Below are 22,220 nucleotides of genomic sequence, written 5' to 3'. Positions count from 1 at the left end.
ATTGTTCGGTGCTGGCTGATCATCCAGGAATCTTTGGTACCAGAGAGTTAGTGGCTAGATCCTTCTGGTGGCCATCTCTGTCACGGGATGTGCGTGCTTTTGTGCAGTCCTGTGGGATTTGTGACGTCACCGCTCTGCTTTCCGGCTGACCGATGCTCACAGCCAGTACAGGAGGAGTGCAGAGCACAGCGCTGGAGGACAGACGGCTGTAGGTAAGTATGTGGTGTTTGTTTTTTTTTACTTTTAGGATGGTAACCAGGGTCACACACGCCGATTCAGCGATGTCTGCGGGGAGTCCAGCGACGAAATAAAGTTCTGGACTTTCTTCCCCGACCAGCGACAGCACAGCAGGGGCCTGATCGCTGCTGCCTGTCACACTGGACGATATCGCTAGCGAGGACGCTGCAACGTCACGGATCGCTAGCGATATCGTCTAGTGTGACGGTACCTTAACACTGCTTAGCATCTGGCATCAACAAACCACACAGAAACTTTTTGCTTGTAAAAGTTAAAGATCTTTTTTTATTCTCTGTGTTTTTTTTTAATTACTCCAAAGGCTTAGAATAATACACGCAAAGAAAACTGGAAAGCGAGACTCCATCGCAGGCCCCGAAGGAGGAGAGGAACACCCATCATTGGGCACCCCCACACCTGGCAGGAAACGCAGGCGAAAGGGCACAGATAGTGACTTTGATGACGACGATGAGGACGACACCGATGACCCAGCAGATGAAGATGATGAAGAAGATGAAGATAAAAAAGGGAAAAAGTCTCCGAGTTGTGATGATGAGGTATAGGATATTACTGCCTTGTCATTTCAGTATTGTGAACAGTTATTAAATAACATTAAAGAGGTATTCCCATCTCCCAATCTGCAGTAGGTGTAATAATAATATTAGCAAAGACCTCCAATTAGTATGGTTATGACCACGATCAGCTAACTTGCTGTTACGATATGAGTGGTCGTAACTATGGATACCTAAGCTATTGGAATGCCCTGCACATGAGGTAAGCAACATAGCGAATCAGAAGAACTATACTACATTTCTAATTGGAGGTATTTGCTAATATTATTATTATACCTACTACATATTGGGATAGGATCTTGGAGATTAAAATACCTTTTAAAACTAAAATATTATGAATTTACTCATGAAAAAATCTAATAGAAACCAACAGGTTATTAAATCTACATAAAAAATAGAATCTTTATTCTAAAAAAAATCAATTAAAACCCAAATATACCAGTAATATAAGCACTATTCATATGAGGAATCCAGTAATAACATGACTGTAGCTGTGGATAGCTCAGGTAACAGATGTAGAGGATATACAATGACAAGTATAGGTACACGTGCCTGGAACTCATGTAAACCTTTATCTACAGGGAGGAAAAACAAATAAGTTCTTATGAGCCTACAAAGGTAACGTATAATCCTAGTAACAATTTCCCCAAGGATAAAGACATTCAAACAAATATGTACAAGGGCAGCTCACCAAGCGAATGAAGAACATGTCCTACAGCCCAACATGCGTTTCGCCCCGTCTTCGTCAGGAGTCATGAGATTATTTGGGCGTATATCAGTACCTGGAGAAAAGTGACGGTTCAAGTGATTAGCTCAAATGAATCTTATTGGCACATGTACCACCTGAGTCACTCGCATGTGTGCGGCATCAAGTGTTGTGGTAAAAGAAGCACATAGGTGGTGTGTATGCTAATAAGGCGCACTAGAAATTAGACGCGTGGGATGTGACCTTTGTCCATGTATTGGGTATTTTACACTTGCAGTTAATTTTCTCACACTTCCTAATGAAGTTTGGCAAAACGCACCTGGGGCCATACGGCATTTTCTTTGTTGGCTTTGTGAGCTGCTCTTATTATTATATTTACCGTTGGAGATGTTGTTACTATGCCTCTAATATGACACCTTTGTAGGCTCATAGGAAGTTTTTTCTCCCCTATGGATATATGTTTACATGAGTTCCAGGCACTTGTCACTTCATATCCTATTCTATACCGAGCTATCTGCAGCGACATTCATGTCCTAGTTATCACTGGACTCTCTATGATGGGACCCCCATGGATTTCCTGAATTGGGGACTTCTGTTCTACAATCATCAATGGCTGAAAAGACGGTGGCCAGAAGGAGTTGAAAGGAGTGGACAGTCGCCCATTCGCCCCAGCTGCTTCATTAAGTCTTTGACACTGTCAAAGATGGCCAAGCTGAACTTGGAATGGAGTGGTGGGGTGTATACATGACTGCAATAAGGAGTAAAGTTCCTACTTATAGACAGAGCCATGTGGAGACATATTGACAATGCAATGCTCGCCTGGGAATATTAATGTGCAAGTAGCCTCTTCAGAGGACAGGAACTTTAGTAACACTTATTGGCTGTAGCCTAAAAAGTTCATATTGACGCTTTGAATGGCCTTGTCACATGACTTAGGATAAGAAGACATACCAGAAATTCTACTAACTCCATGACCCCCTGTCAGAGGCTTCTCACTCAGTCAAACCAATGCTCCTGCTTTGCACTGATGAGGGTCAGACACCCCAAAACACGTCCCTGCAAATGGAGTTTCTGGTTTGACTTCTTATCCTAAGTCATGTAGTAAGTCCCTTAAAGGGGTTAATATTGACTTTTAGGATCACTACTTCCTATAAGTGGCACTACAGTTCCTGACGTCTTCCGCTCTGAAGAGGCTTCTTGCATAGCCACTGTATTCAACTTGTCCTGAATCTCTCATTGAAAAAAGTCCTCCTCTCCGGCAGCAATGGCGTTGCCAGTGGTGAAACCCCCACTGCTGACAAGTATATTAGTTAAAACAAACACATGAGCCGTGCACACGGTGAACAAGCCTGTAGGGACACTGTTCACACCACCAAGAAACTGAAACACAAAAAAGGCACAGTAAAACCAAAAAATACTCGGTTGCAGAAAATATCAGTAAACAGCAAGTGCTAGTAAAAAGATGGAAAAACACAGGGTATTTGGTTAATACGTTTTTTGCAAAAAATGTATATTCAGCCGCTCTACCAAACGTCAAGGTATACCCGTATTAGAGCAGTCCTAACTAATGTATGTAATCCCTATCTGATGTATTGAAAAACCTGGTCATATGTATATTACCTGTATGAGCAGGATTCAGAAAGGAAATGTCCAATGTGGACACGCAGCATAGAACGACTTTTATGTGGCACGGCTCACAAGGAGGGGTGGGAACCTCCCTAGTATTGTAGAAACAAGAAAACAATTGGTTAAAACAAACACATGAGCCTTGCAATTATATTAGATCAGAATATCCCTTTATTTTAAAGCTTCTGGACCTCTACGCAACATCTACACTAAGGCTCTCCACCAAGCATGATGGCTTTTTCCATTAGATGGTCTTTTCCACCTCCTAAATACAGCCAGGGCAATGGTAGAAGGGTGGGTGATGAATAGCAAGGCTATTGACTGACAGCCTTCAGTGCTCCAGCTTGACTCTTGTTATATGGTGCTTTCCCCTTAGCATACACTCCCTGAGTGCTTTTGTCATTCTTGTGAACTCCATAGCATCACCTGGGGGAAAAGTCACACTCGGCAGCTTGTCAGTCTAAATTTCTCCATAGGTCCACTTCTTCAATACAGTGTGGATTGGGTACTTGTCATTTTTCCTACGCCTCATTGGGGGACACAGGACCATGGTTGTTATGCTGCTGCCACTAGGAGGACACTAAGTAATACAGAAAGAATAGCTCCTCCCCTGCAGTATAAACCCTCCTGCTGGCTCCAAGTGAACCAGTTCTTGCTTAGTGTCTGTAGGAGGCACTTGGGTCTGCTTTTAGACCCCACCGTTTTTATTTTTATTCTATTTTTCCCTTAACGGAGCGAATGGGGGCGACGGACCCTTTCTAGGTTCCGATCTCCCCCGAGCCATCAAGAGGCAAGAACACGGAGCGTCCCTCCCCGTACCCTTTCCTGCACCTTTGGATGCCAGCCCTGAGCTCACTTTACGGGCAACGGTTCCTTCGCGTTCCGATCTCCCCCCCTCCATAGCAGGCGACCACATGGAGTAGCCCTCCATTTACCTCTCCTGGAGCCAGGTGCATAGCCGGACATGATGTTTATGGCGTCCGTGCAGCCTCCCACTGCATCACCACTGTTATAGCGGATGATGGAAGGCGGCAGAAGCTCTCCACCCCCTCCCTGACTATGGCGACGGTGGATTGAGCACCGACCCACCGCATCTACCGTGAGTACACCTGCGGGGCCGAGGTGCGGGGGGGTCCTTGTCCCTGGGATAAGGGAGGTCTGCAGATACCTTAAAGCCCGGGTCCGTGCGTCACGTCGCACAAATAGTGGTAGCGGCGCTACAGGCCGTAACCGCAAGCTTAAAATTTAGCCCCCGGCTTTTCCCCCTTCCAGGCCAGAACATTGATTCCGCCCACCGGCAGTTACCGCCGCCCACTCTCTGGCGTTTCTTGTACCGCGAGAAGCGCCTTCTCTTCCTGATCTCGGCAGCCATCTTTTGACACCACACAGGCTAATGCTGCAGCGCTGCTCCAGCATTTGAATCACAGCTTCAGGGAGCGATTTCTGTGGACATTGCGGACCTTCCCCGGGGACTCAAGACACAGGATTTGGGTAAGCTGCAGAAACATAGCTTAACCCTTCCCCTGCTAGTAAGCGCTCTCCTCAAGGCTACACTATGTCTCAATCAAAGCCTAACAAAAAGTCTGGGAAAACCCACACTGTGTTTTTTGCTGCTTGTACCTCTTGTAAGGTATCTCTACCCCGGGGTCACAATACTGCGTTATGCTCAGCTTGTGAACCGGTGACTGCTCAGGAACCACCTGTTACTGATACCGAACCCAGTGAGCCTAGTCCCCCTGAGTGGGCTACCTCCCTTACTATGGCATTCCTGGCCAAAGCGATAGACTCGTTCTGAGACCCTTCCTCTAACCAGGGCACTCTTATGGACAACGCTTCCGATGATCAGAACCCCTTGTACACTAGAGGTCGTACCTTACCAAGGAGCTCTCGCTCTTCCAGGAAAAGGACTCCTGCCTTGTCCCCAGACCATCACCAGGTATCGGGTTCTGAGAGTTCAATTTCTTGCTCCCCTTCCCTTGGGGCTAGTAGAGAACCTTTCTCAGAGGACGATTCTGACACGACCCTAGATCAGGAATTTCAACACGATCAGGAGACTCTCGACTTTCTCATTGAGTCAGTAAACAAGGCCCTGAAGCTAGATGAGGAACCTTTATCTAAAACGGATCATGCTGTGTCCTTTAAGAGGACCAAGCGGGCTCACAGAGTGTTCGCCAATTATCCCGAATTTAAGGAATTCGTTGACTCTCATAGGATCCGTCCAGATAAACGCTTCACAGGGCAAAAGCCCATGGAGTTAAAATATCCCTTTGCTCCTGATCTAAGAAAAGATTGGTCACAGTCTCCTCCGGTAGATCCTCCAGTATCGCGCCGAGCTACTAAATCTATTTTATCCTCCTCAGAGGGCACCTCGATTAAAAACCCCACCGGTCGTCAGATCGACAATATGGCTCGTTCAGCCTTTGAAGCCTCAGCAGCCGCACTCTTTCCATCTTTTGCTGCTACGTGGGTGGCTAAGGCTATGACCCATTGGGCCGAGGTCTTGTCTTCAGCTGTTCTGAATACCAATCTTCCCCCCGAGGTAGCAGACCTTGCTACTCAGATAGCCAGAGCTGGGGATTTTCTAGTGACCGCGTCTCTGGATGCTGCTGACTGCGCTTCTCAAGCAGCAGCAAACGCCATCACCATTCGGAGGTCCTTATGGCTCAGGGACTGGCGTGCGGATTCTGCTTCCAAAAAGTCATTGACTTCTTTACCATATCAGAGCTGTCGCCTTTTTGGCGAAAAACTCGATCAATTAATTTCCGACGCCACTGGAGGGAAGAGTAAATTTCTCCCACAACAGAGACCCTTTCTGCCCTTTCGGAACCAGCAACAGCAGGCTCGGTCCCGATTTTTTTTTCTCGTTCCAACTCAAATTGGTCCTCTACTTCCACATCTTCCGGACCCGGCAGGGCACAGCGTAGAGATAGAGGTCCCCAGACCTCTTACAAACCTGCCCCTTCATGGAGAGGCAGGCCTTGGCAGTCAGGATCCAGGATGTCCAGTCCGGGCAGATCTCCCACTCAATAACTCCTGGTGGTATCTGGGGGACACCCTCAAAGTAGGCGGCTGCCTGCTTTCCTTCAGCGACGCGTGGCTCTCGGTTGTTCACGACGAATGGGTCCGCGACTTAGTGTCCTCCGGATACAAGATAGAATTTTCCTCTCTCCCAACAAATGTTTTTTTCCTGTCTTCTCCTCCCAGGGCAAATGCATCAGAGTTCTTCCATGCCATATGTCTCCAAAAGAAGACTGGGTTAATATCCCAGTCCCTCAGAGCAAAAAGTTTCAAGGTTTTTATGCAAACCTGTTCATTGTTCCAAAGAAGGACGGTACAATACGGCCCATACTGGACCTAAAACTGCTGAACAAGTTTGTCAGGGTACGACTGTTCCGAATGGAATCACTTAGTTCTGTCATCGCCTCCATGGAAAAAGGCGAGTTCCTGGCGTCTATAGACATCCAGGACGCGTACCTCCACATTCCAATTTTCCCCTTTCACCAGAGACCTTCGGCCTCGCCACCGCTCCCAGGGTATTCACCAAGGTTATGGCGGCTGCCATGGCCATCCTTCACACCCGAGGTGTGGTGGTGCTACCGTATCTAGACGATATCCTCATCAAAGGCCCCTCTTTCCGCGCCTGCAAGGAGGCCGTGAGCATCACAATGGATTCTCTTTCTCGCCTGGGTTGGACGATAAACTTCAAAAAATCTTCCCCAGTACAGGCTCAGCGAATTTCCTTTCTAGGAATGATACTGGATTCATCCCAGGGGTTGGTGCTTCTTCCCCCAAAAAAGATCTTAGTCTTACAGCGGGAAGCTCAGAAGCTCTCTCAACCTCACACTCACTCTCTGTGCTTCAGTATGAGAGTCCTCGGCAGGATGGTAGCAGCTATGGAGGCAGTTCCATTTGCCCAATTACACCTCCGTCCCTTACAGCATGCCCTCCTGGCTGTTTGGGACAGGAACCCGTCCTCCCTCGACCGTCGGTTCTTTCTTCCCCAGCGAGTCAGTTTCTCAGGTGGTGGACATTGAAGTCCTCCCTGAATCAAGGGAAGTCTTTTCTTTCAGTACATTGGCTAGTTGTGACAACAGATGCCAGTCTTCTAGGCTGGGGAGCAGGTGTTCCTACATCACACTGCTCAGGGCTGCTGGTCACTTCAGGAATCATGCCTTCCGATCAACATATTAGAAATTCGGGCAATCAGGTTAGCTCTTCTCCAGTTCCACCCCATCAGGATTCAGTCCGACAATGCCACTGCAGTGGCATACATCAACCGACAGGGGGGAACTCGCAGCTTGGCAGCCATGAGCGAGGTAGGCTACATTCTCAGTTGGGCCGAGGAAAACCGCTCAATGATTTCTGCAGTTCACATCCCGGGAGTGGATAATTGGGAGGCAGATTTCCTCAGTCGTCAAAGCCTCGACTCCGGGGAGAGGTCTCTCCATCCGGAGATCTTCCACCAGATCTGCTGTCATTGTGGAACTCCGGATGTGGATCTGATTGCCTCACAGCTAAATTTCAAAGTTCCCGACTTCATAGCTCCCACGATCCAACAGCCATCGGGGCAGATGCGCCCGTACTCCCATGGCATCATTTTGGGCTTCCGTACATATTTCCCCCGCTCCCCTTACTGCCGAGAGTCATCAAGAAGATCAGAGAAGAGCAAGTACCAGTAATCCTGATTGCGCCAGATTGGCCGCGCCGGGCGAGGTACGTGGAACTAGTTCAACTAGTCGCCGATGTTCCCTGGCGATTACCGAATCGTGCAGACCTGCTATCACAGGGCCCCATTTACCACCAGAACTCCGAGGCCCTGTGTTTGACGGCATGGCTGTTGAGTCCTGGGTTCTAACCCAGGCAGGTTTCTCTCCGCAAGTCATCTCTACCATGATCAGCGCTAGAAAGCCTACGTCTATACGTATTTATCATTGCACTTGGAATACCTTCTTTTCCTGGTGCAACGACCGGGGACGTTCTCCTCTTGAATTTTCCATTCCTTCCATCCTCGAATTTTTACAAACCGGTTTGGAATTAGGTCTCGCCCTTAGTTCTCTCAAAGGGCAGATTTCAGTCCTGTCCATTCTTTTCCAACGCAGGATTGCCAATAGATTACAAGTGAAGACGTTCATTCAGGGAGTCTCCCATAAGGTGCCGCCCTATAAGATGCCATTTGAACCATGGGAACTTACCTTAATCTGGTCCTCGGAGTCTTGCAAGAAGCTCCTTTCGAACTTCTACAGGAGGTTTCCCTGTCCTTTCTTTCATGGAAGGTTGCCTTCCTGGTTGCGGTCACGTCCATTAGACGAGTCTCAGAGCTGGCGTCTTTGTCATGTCAAGTTCCGTTCCTGAATTTTCATCAGGATAAGGTGGTTTTGAGAACATCCCCGTCCTTTTTGCCAAAAGTTGTCTCATCTTTCCATCTCAATCAGAAGATTGTCTTACCGTCACTCTGTCCGGCACCAGTACATCGCTTCAAGAAGGCCCTCCACACACTGGATTTAGTGAGAGCTCTCAAGAGGTATGTGTCGCGGACTGCGTCCTTCCGTAGGTCAGATGCCCTGTTTGTGCTCCCGGAAGGGCCAAGGAAGGGGTTTCCCGCTTCCAAGGCGACAATAGCCAAATGGGTTCATTCAGCTATTCATGAGTCCTACCGAGTCAGAGGTCATCCTGTCCCAGCAGGGATTAAGGCTCATTCCACTCGGTCAGTGGGTGCGTCTTGGGCCATCCGGCACCAAGCTTCGGCAGCACAAATTTGCAGAGCTGCGACCTGGTCCAGTCTGCATACGTTTACAAAACATTGCCATATTCATTCTCAGGCCTCGGCAGATGCGACCGTCGGCAGACAAATTTTGCAGGCGGCTGTGCCGCATCTGTAACCTGTTGGTACAAGGAGCAATTACAGTTGATTGTTCCCCATCCAGGGACTGCTTTAGGACGTTCCATGGTCCTGTGTCTGCCAATGAGGCGTAGGAGAAACAGGGATTTTTGTGTACTCACCGTAAAATCCTTTTCTCCGAGCCAATCATTGGGGGGGACAGCACCCACCCTGTTAGCCTAACGGCTTTGGTTTTTCTGTGTTGGCTTGGTTTTGACATAGTTCATCCTGGTTAAATGTTACGCTCCTACTGCTTTGTTACCGAACTGGTTCACTTGGAACCAGCAGAAGGGTGTATACTGCAGGGGAGGAGCTATTCTTTCTGTATTACTTAGTGTCTTCCCCCCAATGATTGGCTTGGAGAAAAGGATTTTATGGTGAGTACACCGTTTATGGTAAACGGCATCACGCTCTCTCCCGCACCTGAAATCCGCTGCCTCGGGGTAACTCTTGACTCTGCCCTGTCCTTCAAACCGCACGTCCAAACTCTTGCCACCTCCTGTCGCCTCCAACTCAAAAATATTGCCAGAATCCGTTCCTTCCTCAGCCCACAATCTACCAAAACTCTTGTGCATGCCCCCATCATCTCCCGCCTCGACTACTGCAACACCCTCCTCTGTGGCCTCCCCGCTAACTCTCTTGCACCACTCCAGTCTGTCCTCAACTCTGCTGCCCGGCTAATCCACCTCTCTCCTCGCTACTCCCCTGCTTCTTCCCTCTGCAAATCCCTCCACTGGCTCCCCATTCCCCAACGAATCCAGTTCAAACTACTAACACTGATCTACAAAGCCATCCACAACCTGTCCCCTCCCTATATCTCTGAACTAATCTCCCAATATCTTCCTTCACGTAATCTCCGATCCTCCCAAGACCTCCTACTCTCCTCCACACTTATTCGTTCCTCACACAACCGCCTCCAAGATTTCTCCCGAATATCCCCCATCCTCTGGAATTCCATGCCTCAACATGTCCGACTATCCACCACCCTTGGATCCTTCAGACGGAACCTGAAAACCCATCTCTTCAAGAAAGCCTACAGCCTGCAATAACCATTCTGCCGCCTCACCATCGCCAGAGCCGCCGCCTTGCCATCGCCAGAGCTGCCGCCTCGCCCCTACCTTCTGTCTCTTCCCCACTATCCCATAGCATGCAAGTCCGCAAGGACAGGGTCCTCTCCCCTCTGTACCAGTCTGTCAATGTAAACCTGCTTACTGTAATCGATATCTATAACCCTGTATGTAACTCCTTTCTCATGTACAACACCATGGAATTAATGGTGCTATATAAATAAATAAATAATAATAATAATACACAAAAATCCCTGTTTTCTCTCGTTTTATAATTCTACTTTGTTTTGACAACTATAGGACGATGGAGATCAGACGGCTACTGTAGAGGAACTGGAGAAACAGATTGAAAAGCTGCTGAAGGTAATTAATGGATCTCATGCACTGCGATACTGTATTCCTCTATACTATAGAGATTCTTATAAATCCATATCTGGTTTTCACAGCAACAAAACCAGTACAGGAAGAAGTTGTTTGAGTCATCTCATTCCTTGCGCTCTATGATGTTTGGGCAAGATCGGTATCGGCGGCGGTACTGGATTCTTCCACAGTGTGGCGGTATATTTGTGGAAGGAATGGAGAGCGGTGAAGGTAAGGATCCTTAATTAGGATCCAAGAAGGGAATTTTTTTTAAAGCTTTATGCCAATTTTATTATGTCAAAAAAGTCACTAATGTTGGAATGCACTTTTTTTTGTACTAAAAGTTGTAGGATTTAGCTGGACAGCGTGACCAATTACGAGCTGGCCAAATTACAGAGATTGGCCTAAATTATAGTACATGATCAGATGTAAATTTCAAACCACAGCACACAGAGTAAAAAAATGCCAAAGTAGTAAGGATCATGCACCTCTTACTAAAGTTGATGCATCTTAGGCCGGTTTCACACTAGCGTTTCTGTGCGCAGAGTAGGCCTGCATACGTCTTTCCTTAAGATCCGCATGCGTCCTGCGTACCTATATTTAACATTGTGTACTCAGGGACATGCGTTGTATGTGGATGCGTCCCCGTGCGTAGTTTTGACATGCCCGACGAACGCAACACGTACACAATGTTAAATATAGGTACACAAGACGCATGCGGATCTTAAGGAAAGAAGTATGCAGGCCTATGCTGCACACAGAAACGCTAGTGTGAAATCGGCCTTACTCCGCCGTACATAATTTGTAATTGGTATATATAAAGAGTCCATGTAACCCTCCTTCCTAGTGTGTTTAAGATTCTGATATCATATTAACTTACTGTAAGTATGATGCTGTTTGTATCGCACATCACTGAAAATAAAAGGGCTTTACATACCCATGTGTAGTTACGTGTAGTGCACCACGCTAGCTAACAGCCTAATTGTTACTGCCTCACTATAACACTGGACAGCCCCTCTGATCTCTGTGAGTGCACCCCAAAAGTAGGTACAAATTCTGTATTTGTGACACATAAGACCCCAATCCTATGAGACGTACATGACCAATGGAAGGTGAAAATATGCAACTCTATAGACATCCATTGACTTCGAGGGCGAAGTATTTGGACACTGAATCCCAGTCCAGTATTTATATACTCCCAGTTTCCAATCCCAGTCCAAATACTATGACCAAGGTAGACTTAGCTTATTGCAACTGCCCACACCCTACATGCCCACCTATCCCCCCTAGCTATGCTCCTGCTTAATGATAAATTGAGGTGTCATATTAAATTAACTGTGTGTATAACATTTAGAAAAATGAGTTTTATTAACCACTGTACTAACTATTACTGTACTCTATGTATCAATCCCTACATAGGTCTCGAAGAAATGGCAAAAGAAAAGGTGAGGCAACGACAAGCCGAAAACATTCAGATAAAAGAAGAAGCGATTGAGAGCTGCGATGAGAAACCAAACTGTGTGAACGCCAACGATAGGGAGCAGAAATGTCTCAAGGATAAAGACAGCACCAATTTATTCCTCCAAAAACCCGGATCCTTTTCTAAACTTAGCAAACTGCTAGAAGTAGCCAAAATGCCCTCGGACATGGACCTCATAACCCTAAAACCAAGTGTTTCACCAAATGGCTGCCCTGTGCCTTTCCAAAATAACGCCAGGAGCACACCCATCAACCTGCAGGCCAGCACGTCCCAATGTCACCCTGAAAAGACAGATCTGAACCCATTCAGTGCTGTGCTCAGCGGTCACGGAAAGTTTTACAACTCTCCCATAATTCCCAATGAACAGCTGCTGAAAACTCTTACCGACAAGAGCCGGCAATGGTTCAGTCTCCTCCCTCGGACACCTTGTGATGACATGTCAATAACACACGTAGAGTATTCCACATCATTAGCTTCTACAAGTCAGTCTCAGCAACCGTCTCAGTCTCCTTCACCAGTGCCATCACCGGTCATGACCTCCTCCGCTTTACAGAACAGCCTGGGTCTGAGTCCATTCACAATGTCTCCACTTCAGGTAGGTCAGTTTTAAAGAGAGGCTCCAAATTTACTGACATTTTCAACCTGAACATTTTATGGTCTCCATTTCTCCTTTGGCACAAACTATAAAATGCAGCCTCGAAAAAGTAAGCAAGCCTGATTGCTCATGTAGTCAAGTTAAAGCCAAGTATATCAATTATTTTGTAGTCAAACCAAGAAATGCATACCGGTCCCTCACCTCTCCAGCTCTGAAGCTTCCCAGTCCACTGTTTGTCGCTCTGCTTTCATGAAATGCTTTGTTAGTAGTTGGTAACACGATGCAACCAGTGATTGGCTGCAGCGGTTACAGTGGCCTGTGACCAGCAGCACGGAAGTACAGAGATGACTGAGGACAAGTCTGAACCGGAGAGGTATAAGGATGGGTAACCTGAGTATAATGACTTTTGTTATGTTTTTTTTTTCAAATGTTTTTTTAAATGCAGGTCTTCCATTTTCATGAAGCTTAGCATTCCTTAAACCCCTTTTCAACGTTGGGCATAATGGTACGCACATGTCGGACTCTCCGTTTGCTGTGGGCTCTGGCGCTGAACCCACACCTTTCCGGGCACTAGACAGCTGATCTATACAGCGGACATGTGCTTGCAACAGCCGCAGGTGGAATCACGATCCACCCACAGCTGTTAACTAGTTTAAATGCTGCTGTCAATCTCTGCATTTAACTTGTGCTTACCGGATACTCATCGCTAATCCTGCCCATCGGTGACCCCGTAACATGATCGCGGGTCACAGAAGGGTCAGCATGACAGCCAGAGGTCTGAAGCAGTCCCTAGGTCGATGCTCATAGCAAGTGAGCATTTGATCGCCTGTGTGTAGCAGAAGCGATCAAAATACTGCAGCTTCTAGTCTCCCCTGGAGGCTATTGAAGCATGCAAAAAGTAAAAAAATACAGTATACCGTATATAGAAAATAAATAAAAGTTCAAATCACCCCCCTGTAGCCCCATTCAAAATAAAACAATAAAAAAATATCAAATATACACATATTTGGTATCGCCACATTCAGAATCTCCCGATCTATCAATATGAAAAAAAGAATTAACCCAATTGCTAAATGGCGTAACGAGAATAACATTCAAAACGGCAGAATTAAGTTTTTTTGGTCACCACAACATTGCAATAAAATGCAATAATGAGCGATCAAAAGATCGTATCTACACCAAAATGGTATCAATAAAAACATCAGCTTGGCGCGCAGAAAGTAAGCCCTCACCCAGCCCCAGATCAAAAAAAAAAATGTTGACACTGCATGTCTCTGAAAATGGCGCTTTTTTTAAATAAAATTTTAAAACAAATTTGGGAATTTTTTTCTAACCACTTAAATAAAAAAAGCACCTATACATGTTTGGCATCTGTGAAAACGCAATGACTTGGATAATCATAATGGCAGGTCAGTTTTCGCATTCAGTGAACATGGTAAAATAAAAAAACAACTGTTGAATTGAATTTTTTTTTGCAATTCCACTGCACTTTTTTTGACCGTTTTCCAGTACACAATATGTTAAAACCAATGGAGTCATTCAAAAGTACAACTTGTACCACAAAAAAAAAACAAGCCATCACATGGCCATATTGACCAAAAAAATAAAAAAGTTATGCCTCTGGAAAGAAAGAAAACAAAAAACAGAAATTCATGGTATAACACACTCACCCGTTATAAAGCAATCACGTCTGCCCTCACTGCAGAATACAGGCTTTTATAGGTCGGTGTGGGGGAAAATACGAGATGGTTTTCTTCATTTTTATTTTGGTTTCCATGTTTCATTTTTTAATTTAGATGAATAAAATAGATAAATCTCTCTCTCTGATAATAATATTGTCATTTATCACATCTAGATAAAGCATGGTTTACCTCTCATGGGACTGCAGTTTTGCGGATGGCCGTCACCAATTGTGCCAGGAAATCTACCTTTTCCGTCTCCAATGCCAAGCCCAATGCCCAGTCTTGGACTTGGAATGTCTGAAGGAAACGGGCACACTTTCATCACTCCAAACACTCATGCCGGCAAAAGTGAATCCCCCGTGCCACAAAGTGACAAATCCGTCTGCACCCCGTCCCCTGCTGTGGAGTTACCCAAACAAGTAGATTTTCCCAGTCCTCGACCGATTCCAGAAGGTACAATTAAACTCAGTATTTAGTTTTTGTTTTTTTAATTTTATTTGACTATAGTTCAAATTTTATTTTACATTTTAAGTCACTTTTATACAAAAAAAAAGTTATATTTGATTTTGTAAATAATTAAAAATGTGGAATCCATTGAACTTAATCTCTGGACTTTTAAATTTTTTTTTTTTTTTTTAAAGAAATGCAGTTCGGCTGGTGGAGAATCACAGATCTGGAAGATCTAAAATCTCTGCTGAAAGTATTTAACCTCCGTGGTATACGAGAGAAATCTTTACAGAAGCAAATTCAAAAGCACTTAGACTACATCACCCAAGCCTGCTTGAAAAATAAAGATCGTAAGTTCTGCATTCTCATACAACATGGAATATTATTGCTTAGAAGGGAATTAGCTGGTGTAGAAAACCCATTTGCACATAGCTTTTTTAGGGAATTATGAATTAATAGAGAGGGTTCAATATAAAAATAATTTAAAAATACATATATGTGGTATCGCCGCATTCAGAAAAGTCCAATGTATCAAATTCAGCGCTGGGACAAATTATTTTGGTGCCCTGAGCAGATTAAGCCAATGGCGCCCCCACCCATCCCAAAGCAAAGGAATGGCTCAGAGACTAAAGGTACCGTCACACATAACGATATCGTTAACGATATCGTTGCTTTTTGTGATGTAGCAACGATATTGTTAAGGAAATCGTTATGTGTGACAGCGACCAACGATCAGGCCCCTGCTGGGAGATCGTTGGTCGCTGAGGAAAGTCCAGAACTTTATTTCGTCGCTGGATCTCCCGCTGACATCGCTGGATCAGCGTGTGTGACGCCGATCCAGCTATGTCTTCACTGGTAACCAGGGTAAACATCGGGTTACTAAGCGCAGGGCCGCGCTTAGTAACCCGATGTTTACCCTGGTTACCAGCGTAAACGTTAAAAAAACAAACACTACATACTTACCTTCAGCTGTCTGTCCCCGGCGCTCTGCTTCTCTGCACTCCTCCTGCATCCTGTGTCAGAGGAAAGCAGAGCGCCAGAGGACAGACACGGAATGTAAGTATGTAGTGTTTGTTTTTTTAACGTTTACGCTGGTAACCAGGGTAAACATCGGGTTACTAAGCGCGGCCCTGCGCTTAGTAACCCGATGTTTACCCTGGTTACCCGGGGACCTCGGGATCGTTGGTCGCTGGAGAGCTGTCTGTGTGACAGCTCTCCAGCGACCAAACAGCGACGCTGCAGCGATCGACATCGTTGTCGGTATCACTGCAGCGTCGCTGAGTGTGACAGTACATTAAGGTAACAGGACCCCTAATGCACCTCCCCCCTCTACCTCCAATGGGTTAGGTAATAAATGTTGATGGCCACTTCCACTAGAATTGTTATTTTAAAAAAAGTCATCAAAAGTAAAAAAAAAAAAAGTGGTGTACTTTAGGGATGTGACTTAACGGAGAGTGCAATTTCAATCATCTTTGCGGACCATTTACACAATACAGGAGAAAATATATCAATATTCATCCCTGACGTCCAATATTTTAAACGTAGAACCCAAGGATAGGTATAGAAACTACACTGCGTGCAGAATTATTAGGCAAGTTGTTTTTTGGATCACATGATACTTTTTATACATGTTGTCCTACTCCAAGCTGTTCAGGCTTGAGAGCCAACTACCAATTCAGTAAATCCGGTGATGTGCATCTCTGTAATGAGGAGGGGTGTTGTCTAATGACATCAGAACCCTATATAAAGTGTGCTTAATTATTAGGCAACTTTCCTTCCTTTGGCAAAATGGGTCAGAAGAGAGATTTGGCGGGCTCTGAAAAGTCCAAAATTGTGAGATGTCTTGCAGAGGGATGCAGCAGTGTTGAAATTGCCAAACTTTTGAAGCGTGATCACCAAACAATCAAGCGTTTCATGGCAAATAGCCAACAGGGTCGCAAGAAGCGTGTTGGGCAAAAAGGGGCGCAAAATAACTGCTCATGACTTAAGGAAAATCAAGCGTGAAGCTGCCAAGATGCCATTTGCCACCAGTTTTGCCATATTTCAGGGCTGCAACGTTACTGGAGTAACAAAAAGCACAAGGTGTGCGATACTCAGGGACATGGCCAAGGTAAGGAAGACTGAAAAATGACCACCTTTGAACAAGAAACATAAGATAAAACGTCAAGACTGGGCCAAGAAATATCTTAAGACTGACTTTTCAAAGGTTTTATGGACTGATGAAATGAGTGACTCTTGATGGGCCAGATGGATGGGCCAGAGGCTGGATCAGTAATGGGCAGAGAGCTCCACTCCGACTCAGACACCAGCAAGGTGGAGGTGGGGACTGGTATGGGCTGGTATCATCAAAGATGAACTTGTGAGACCTTTTCGGGTTGAGGATAGAGAGAAGCTCAACTCCCAGACCTACTGCCAGTTTCTGGAAGACAACTTCTTCAAGCAGTGGTACAGGAAGAAGTCGGTATCATTCAAGAAAAACATGATTTCATGCAGGACAATGCTCCATCACATGCCTCCAACTACTCCACAGCGTGGCTGGTCAGTAAAGGTCTCAAAGATGAAAAAATAATGACATGGCCCCTTGTTCACCTGATCTGAACCCCATAGAGAACCAGTGGTCCCTCATAAAATGTGAGATCTACAGGGAGGGAAAACAGTCCACCTCTCGGAACAGTGTCTGGAGGCTGTGGTGGCTGCTGCACGCAATGTTCATCGTAAACAGATCAACCAACTGACAGAATCTATGGATGGAAGGTTGTTGAGTGTCATCCTAAAGAAAGGTGGCTATAGTGGTCACTAATTTCTTTTGGTTTTGTTTTTGCATGGCCAGCAAGGTGGCGCAGTGGATAGCAAAGCAGCCTTGCAGCGCTGGAGTCCTGGGTTCAAGCCCCACTAAGGACAACATCTGCTGATGGGACGACTGGAGGAGTCATATCCACTCTGTACAGGGATCTGTTGCACACTTTTCTATTTTGGTTTCCAATAATGGCAAGAGCTAAATGGGAAAGGGATTTGGGCCCAATAGATAACGAGACTTGGGAGTCGGTGTTGGAATGGATCCCAAGACTGTCGCTGAGTGAACCGTATAGACTGTCACAGCTCTATGTGATACACAGAGTTTATAGGTCTCCGATGGTGCTATATAAGGCAGGATTGCGTAATGACTCTGAATGTCCGAGGTGTAGGTCTACGGATGCAGACATTTTCCATATGATGTGGACATGTCCAAGGTTGGCTGCCTTCTGGGTGGTAGTTTTGAGTCGTATGGAAGGTGCGTATGGATGCACGGTGCCAAGGGATCCAGTTGTCTGTTTGTTGGGATGCGTGGATGAGATTGGAGTGGATAAACACCTAAAGATAGCTATAGCCAGATTGTTGTATATGGCTAGGAAGGTGATAGCTCGAAATTGGATTAGGGAAGAGCCGCCGTCAAGAGGAGAGTTCCTCCAGTATGTGAAGCAAGGCCTGACACTGGAAAAGGGGATTTATAAGAAGAAAGGGAAAACTGAAACGTTCAATAAAATGTGGTCTCCATGGATTGCTATGGGATAGTAATGTGAAGTGTGGCTTATACGAATGGTTGAGGGATTAGATACTCTATTGTTTTAATGATGGTAGTAATTAACAAGATGAGCTGCTTTGTGGGGTGGGGGTGGGGGGCTTTGGGATCGAAGGGGGCTGTTTGAAGGGGGAGGGGGGGGGAAATACTCTATATTGAAAATGTAAATGTAACATGTTAATTGCCTTGTTATTCTTAATAAAAATTTATTTGAATTAAAAAAAAAAAAAGGACAACATCTGCAAAGAGTTTGTATGTTCTCTCCGTGTTTGCATGGTTTCCTCCGGGGTACTCTGGTTTCCTCCTACATTCCAAAGACATACTGATAGGGAATTTAGATTGTGAGCCCCAACGGGGACAGCGATGATAATGTGTGCAAACTTTAAAGCGCTGCGGAATATGTTAGCGCTATATAAAAATAAAGATTATTATATTATTCATTGCATGTCAGAAATGTTTATTTCTAAATTTTGTGCAGTTATATTGGTTTACCTGGTGAAAATAAACAAGTGAGATGGGAATATATTTGGTTTTTATTAAGTTGCCTAATAATTCCGCACAGTAATCGTTACCTGCACAAACAGATATCCTCCTAAGATTGCCAAATAAAAAAAAAACACTCCAACTTCCAAAAATATTAAGCTTTGATATTTGAGTCTTTTGGGTTGATTGAGAACATAGTTGTTGATCAATAATAAAAATAATCCTCTAAAATACAACTTGCCTAATAATTCTGCACGCAGTGTAATAAAGCCGAACTATAAAAGTAAACAATTAACAATTAAAGTATCAGATACCCTAACTGCAAATAAACAGACCCCCATTATAGATAAAGGGATATATCTGATCTGTTTTGCGTCTGTTGTGTTAAAAATACAGCTTGCACAAAACTGATGGTGGTTCTGGTGATGTATTTTGGTGACATTCATGTTGTGATGGTGGTTCTGGTGCTGTATTCATGTAGTGATGATGATTCTGGTGATATGTTCACCACCAGAACCATCATCAGTACATGAATACGAAGCCAAAATCATCATCAGTACATAATTAGAGCACCAGAGCGATCAATAGTACATGACTATGGCACCAGAAACAACATCAGTAAATGTCACCAGAACCACCATCAGTACATGAATAAGTTACCAGAACCACAATTAGTACATGAATGAATCAATACATCCACCATCAGTATATGAGTACATAAACAGACCCACCATTGGTACTGGACTACGTCACCAGAACAACTATCAGTAAATGCATACATCACCAGAACAAAAATAAGTACATGAATACATGACCAGAACCAAGAGTACTTGAATACAAGAAGCAAACTTAGTACAATGATCAATTGTCATATTAAGCCAGCCCCATAAACAATTGAACCTACAACCCTATGACTCCCAGTATGTCCTTAACAATGGTAAGGGGATATTGGAAGCTGTAATTTATAGCCATCATCAGACTGCAGACAATACAGTAATCACAGTACTGATGAGAATTAGTATCACAAATAAACATTTACATACAGGTACCTTATAGATTACATCTTCTTTGGAGTTTTTCTTTTCATCTCCATCTTATCTAGATGCCATGATGACTTTTCACATCCACAGCCCTTCTCTGCAGACCTTCCTCTTCTCTGGTATTTTGCAGCACATCCCCACACGATGCCCTTAAAAATATGATTGCTATTAAAATGCCCTCTGCATAAAAATATCTGTTCATAGTATGACCTAAATAAGCCTCCTCTGGTATATGGCCTTCACACTGCCTACCATAATCAGCTATAACTACCACGCCATCCGCCCTTGTGAACCATAGTCTAAGTCCATGGCTGTCCCCTCTAATTTTCCATGAAATTTTCTACATCTCCACACTGCCCCCCCCCCCCCCCCCATCATGCTAAACCCCCTCAATATTGTGCCTCCATTACACGATGCCCCCTCCCCATATCCATTCTGTGCCCCTTTTAACACTATGCCCTCATACTTCGCACCACGCTGCCCTCCATCAGCACAGCCGTTCCGCTTATTTTATTCCCCCCATCAGCACAGCCCCTCCCCTCCCCTCATTTTATTCCCCACCTCTGCACAGCCCCTCATTTTATGCCCCCCCCCCCCTGCAAAGTAATGTAGGAATAAAAAGCTCTTACTCACCTATTGCTGTCCACCGTCACTTCTGTGAAGTGCAACAGTGGACAAATGACTGCGTGATGACGTCGCTCTATCGTGCCATCCAACGTCTCATCGTCGTTGCCGAGATCTCAATCTGAGCATGCGCCGCCCCCAGTGGCCATTTTCCAGGAGACCACCCCATTGCAGCAATGGATGTGCTGGGCCCTCGAGGCTTTCACAAAATGCCGGCGCAGGCCCCGCACCACAAAGCACCGCTGAACCTGCCGCAACAATCTGGGATGGGAGTCATATCACCGGACCACCGAACACCCCCTGTGACCACGCTCCACCAGCGCTGCCGATCTCCCCCCAGTATGCTGAATTCGGACTGTAATGCAGACCCCCATTTGACACATTATTTTTTTTCCCTATTTTCCTTCTTAAAATTTGGGGCGCGTCTTATGGTCCGGTGCGTTTTATAGTCCGAAAAATATGGTATATTTTTTCAAACTTCTGATTTCTTTTTCACCACTAAAATAATAAAAAAAACTGGACATGTTTGGTATCACCACCGTAATCGGACTGATGAATAATCAATATCCCATAAATGGCAGAATTGCATTTTTGACACAATTTCTCCCCAGTTGGAATTTTTTCCTGTTTTCAAGTACATTATGTGGTAAAGTGAATGATGTCATTCAAAAGTACAACTCGTCCCGAAAAAAAACAAGCCCTCATATGTCATTGTGGAAAGAAAAGTGGACAGAATTGAATTTCAGGAACACTACCGCTTTAACTTGTGATCTTTGCTTACTTTATCATTTCGATTTACTATTACTTTTCTAAGAAATAAGGTGCAAAGGGGATAAGAGGAAATAGGACAGGAGAGATAGGTTGGGGAGATATAGTAAGTAATCACATTTGTTTGGGATTTTACCATTTTAGAATTAGAGATAAGCACATTAATTCACTCCATTCAGGTTTCATTCTTGGATCAATTTGGATAAATCAAGATAATCTACTGTAGACCTTTCACATTAAAATCAATGTATGTCTACTGATTTTTCTGTTGGTTGAGATGCAATAGAAGCTGGTTGTAGATGGTGGGGTCCAAGCAGCAGAGCCCCAGCTTGAGCAACATGCAAGAGAGTGACCATGATCATTTAAATATTGGCCAATTCATCCATCGTAGTCTAACTGATTTTGAAGAGGTGTAGTTTCTCTGATGACCTTCAGTTATCGTCCTGCTCTGATTCTATTGATGTTCATGTAGCTATAATAGATACGAGAGGACAAGAACATGGAGAAATTACGAGAGATGTGGTGGAGAACTGGTGTATGGAGGATCACGAGATGGAGGTGGATATCGCTATTCTCCAGCAGGTGGAAGATCTGGAGAGACGAGTGGCTTCCGCTAGTCTGCAAGTAAAGGCAAGAATTTCTGCTCATCAAAAAGAATTGTATTTTTTTATTTGGTTTCTAGGTAAAATGTAGACTAATCTAAGGGTGAACGTGTAAGTGCTTGTAATAGAGAAATGTCAGACGTTTTGATTAGCAGGAGTCCAGGTGCTAAGACAACCACCGACTACAAAATGAGGACGCAGAAGAGCTTAGTCAAGTGCTGCTCTCCTCCAAAACTGAAGATAGACTCTATTAAACCCATTTTCAGTGTCAGAGGAGAGCAACACTTGGCTGCAAGCTTCCTGGGCTTCTGTGTCCACTATTAATGGGACTCTTGACCCAGGGAACCTCCTCTATTAAATCTTCGTAAAGTTTAAGCTTTCCTAAATGTGAAACTGGCCCACTAGAGCACCAGATCATCCAATACATGAAACCCAAATTTTTAGCAGAAGTAACAAACCCCATTGTTGGAGCCATAATTGGAGATCCATGTCCTTCA

General features: G+C 44.9%; 1 protein-coding gene across 17 annotated transcripts in view; it reads left to right on the top strand.

The window, feature by feature from the left end:
- The window catches only part of BAZ2B (bromodomain adjacent to zinc finger domain 2B), a 361,802-nt gene that overhangs the window by 332,670 nt on the left and 6,912 nt on the right, over positions 1-22,220 (top strand). For 16 of the 17 annotated variants that reach the window (XM_069733004.1, XM_069733003.1, XM_069733011.1 and 13 more), the window contains 7 exons: positions 557-791; positions 10,384-10,446; positions 10,530-10,674; positions 11,863-12,518; positions 14,374-14,653; positions 14,842-14,997; positions 21,594-21,751. In XM_069733004.1, the coding sequence (XP_069589105.1) occupies positions 557-791; positions 10,384-10,446; positions 10,530-10,674; positions 11,863-12,518; positions 14,374-14,653; positions 14,842-14,997; positions 21,594-21,751 (1,693 nt within the window). The remainder of the gene's footprint in view (positions 1-556; positions 792-10,383; positions 10,447-10,529; positions 10,675-11,862; positions 12,519-14,373; positions 14,654-14,841; positions 14,998-21,593; positions 21,752-22,220) is intronic. The other variant, XM_069733005.1, reaches the window with a different exon arrangement.

Source organism: Ranitomeya imitator, chromosome 7 (genome assembly GCF_032444005.1).
Source record: "Ranitomeya imitator isolate aRanImi1 chromosome 7, aRanImi1.pri, whole genome shotgun sequence".
Lineage (NCBI taxonomy): Eukaryota > Metazoa > Chordata > Amphibia > Anura > Dendrobatidae > Ranitomeya > Ranitomeya imitator.
This window is presented reverse-complemented; position numbering and strand designations above follow the sequence as displayed.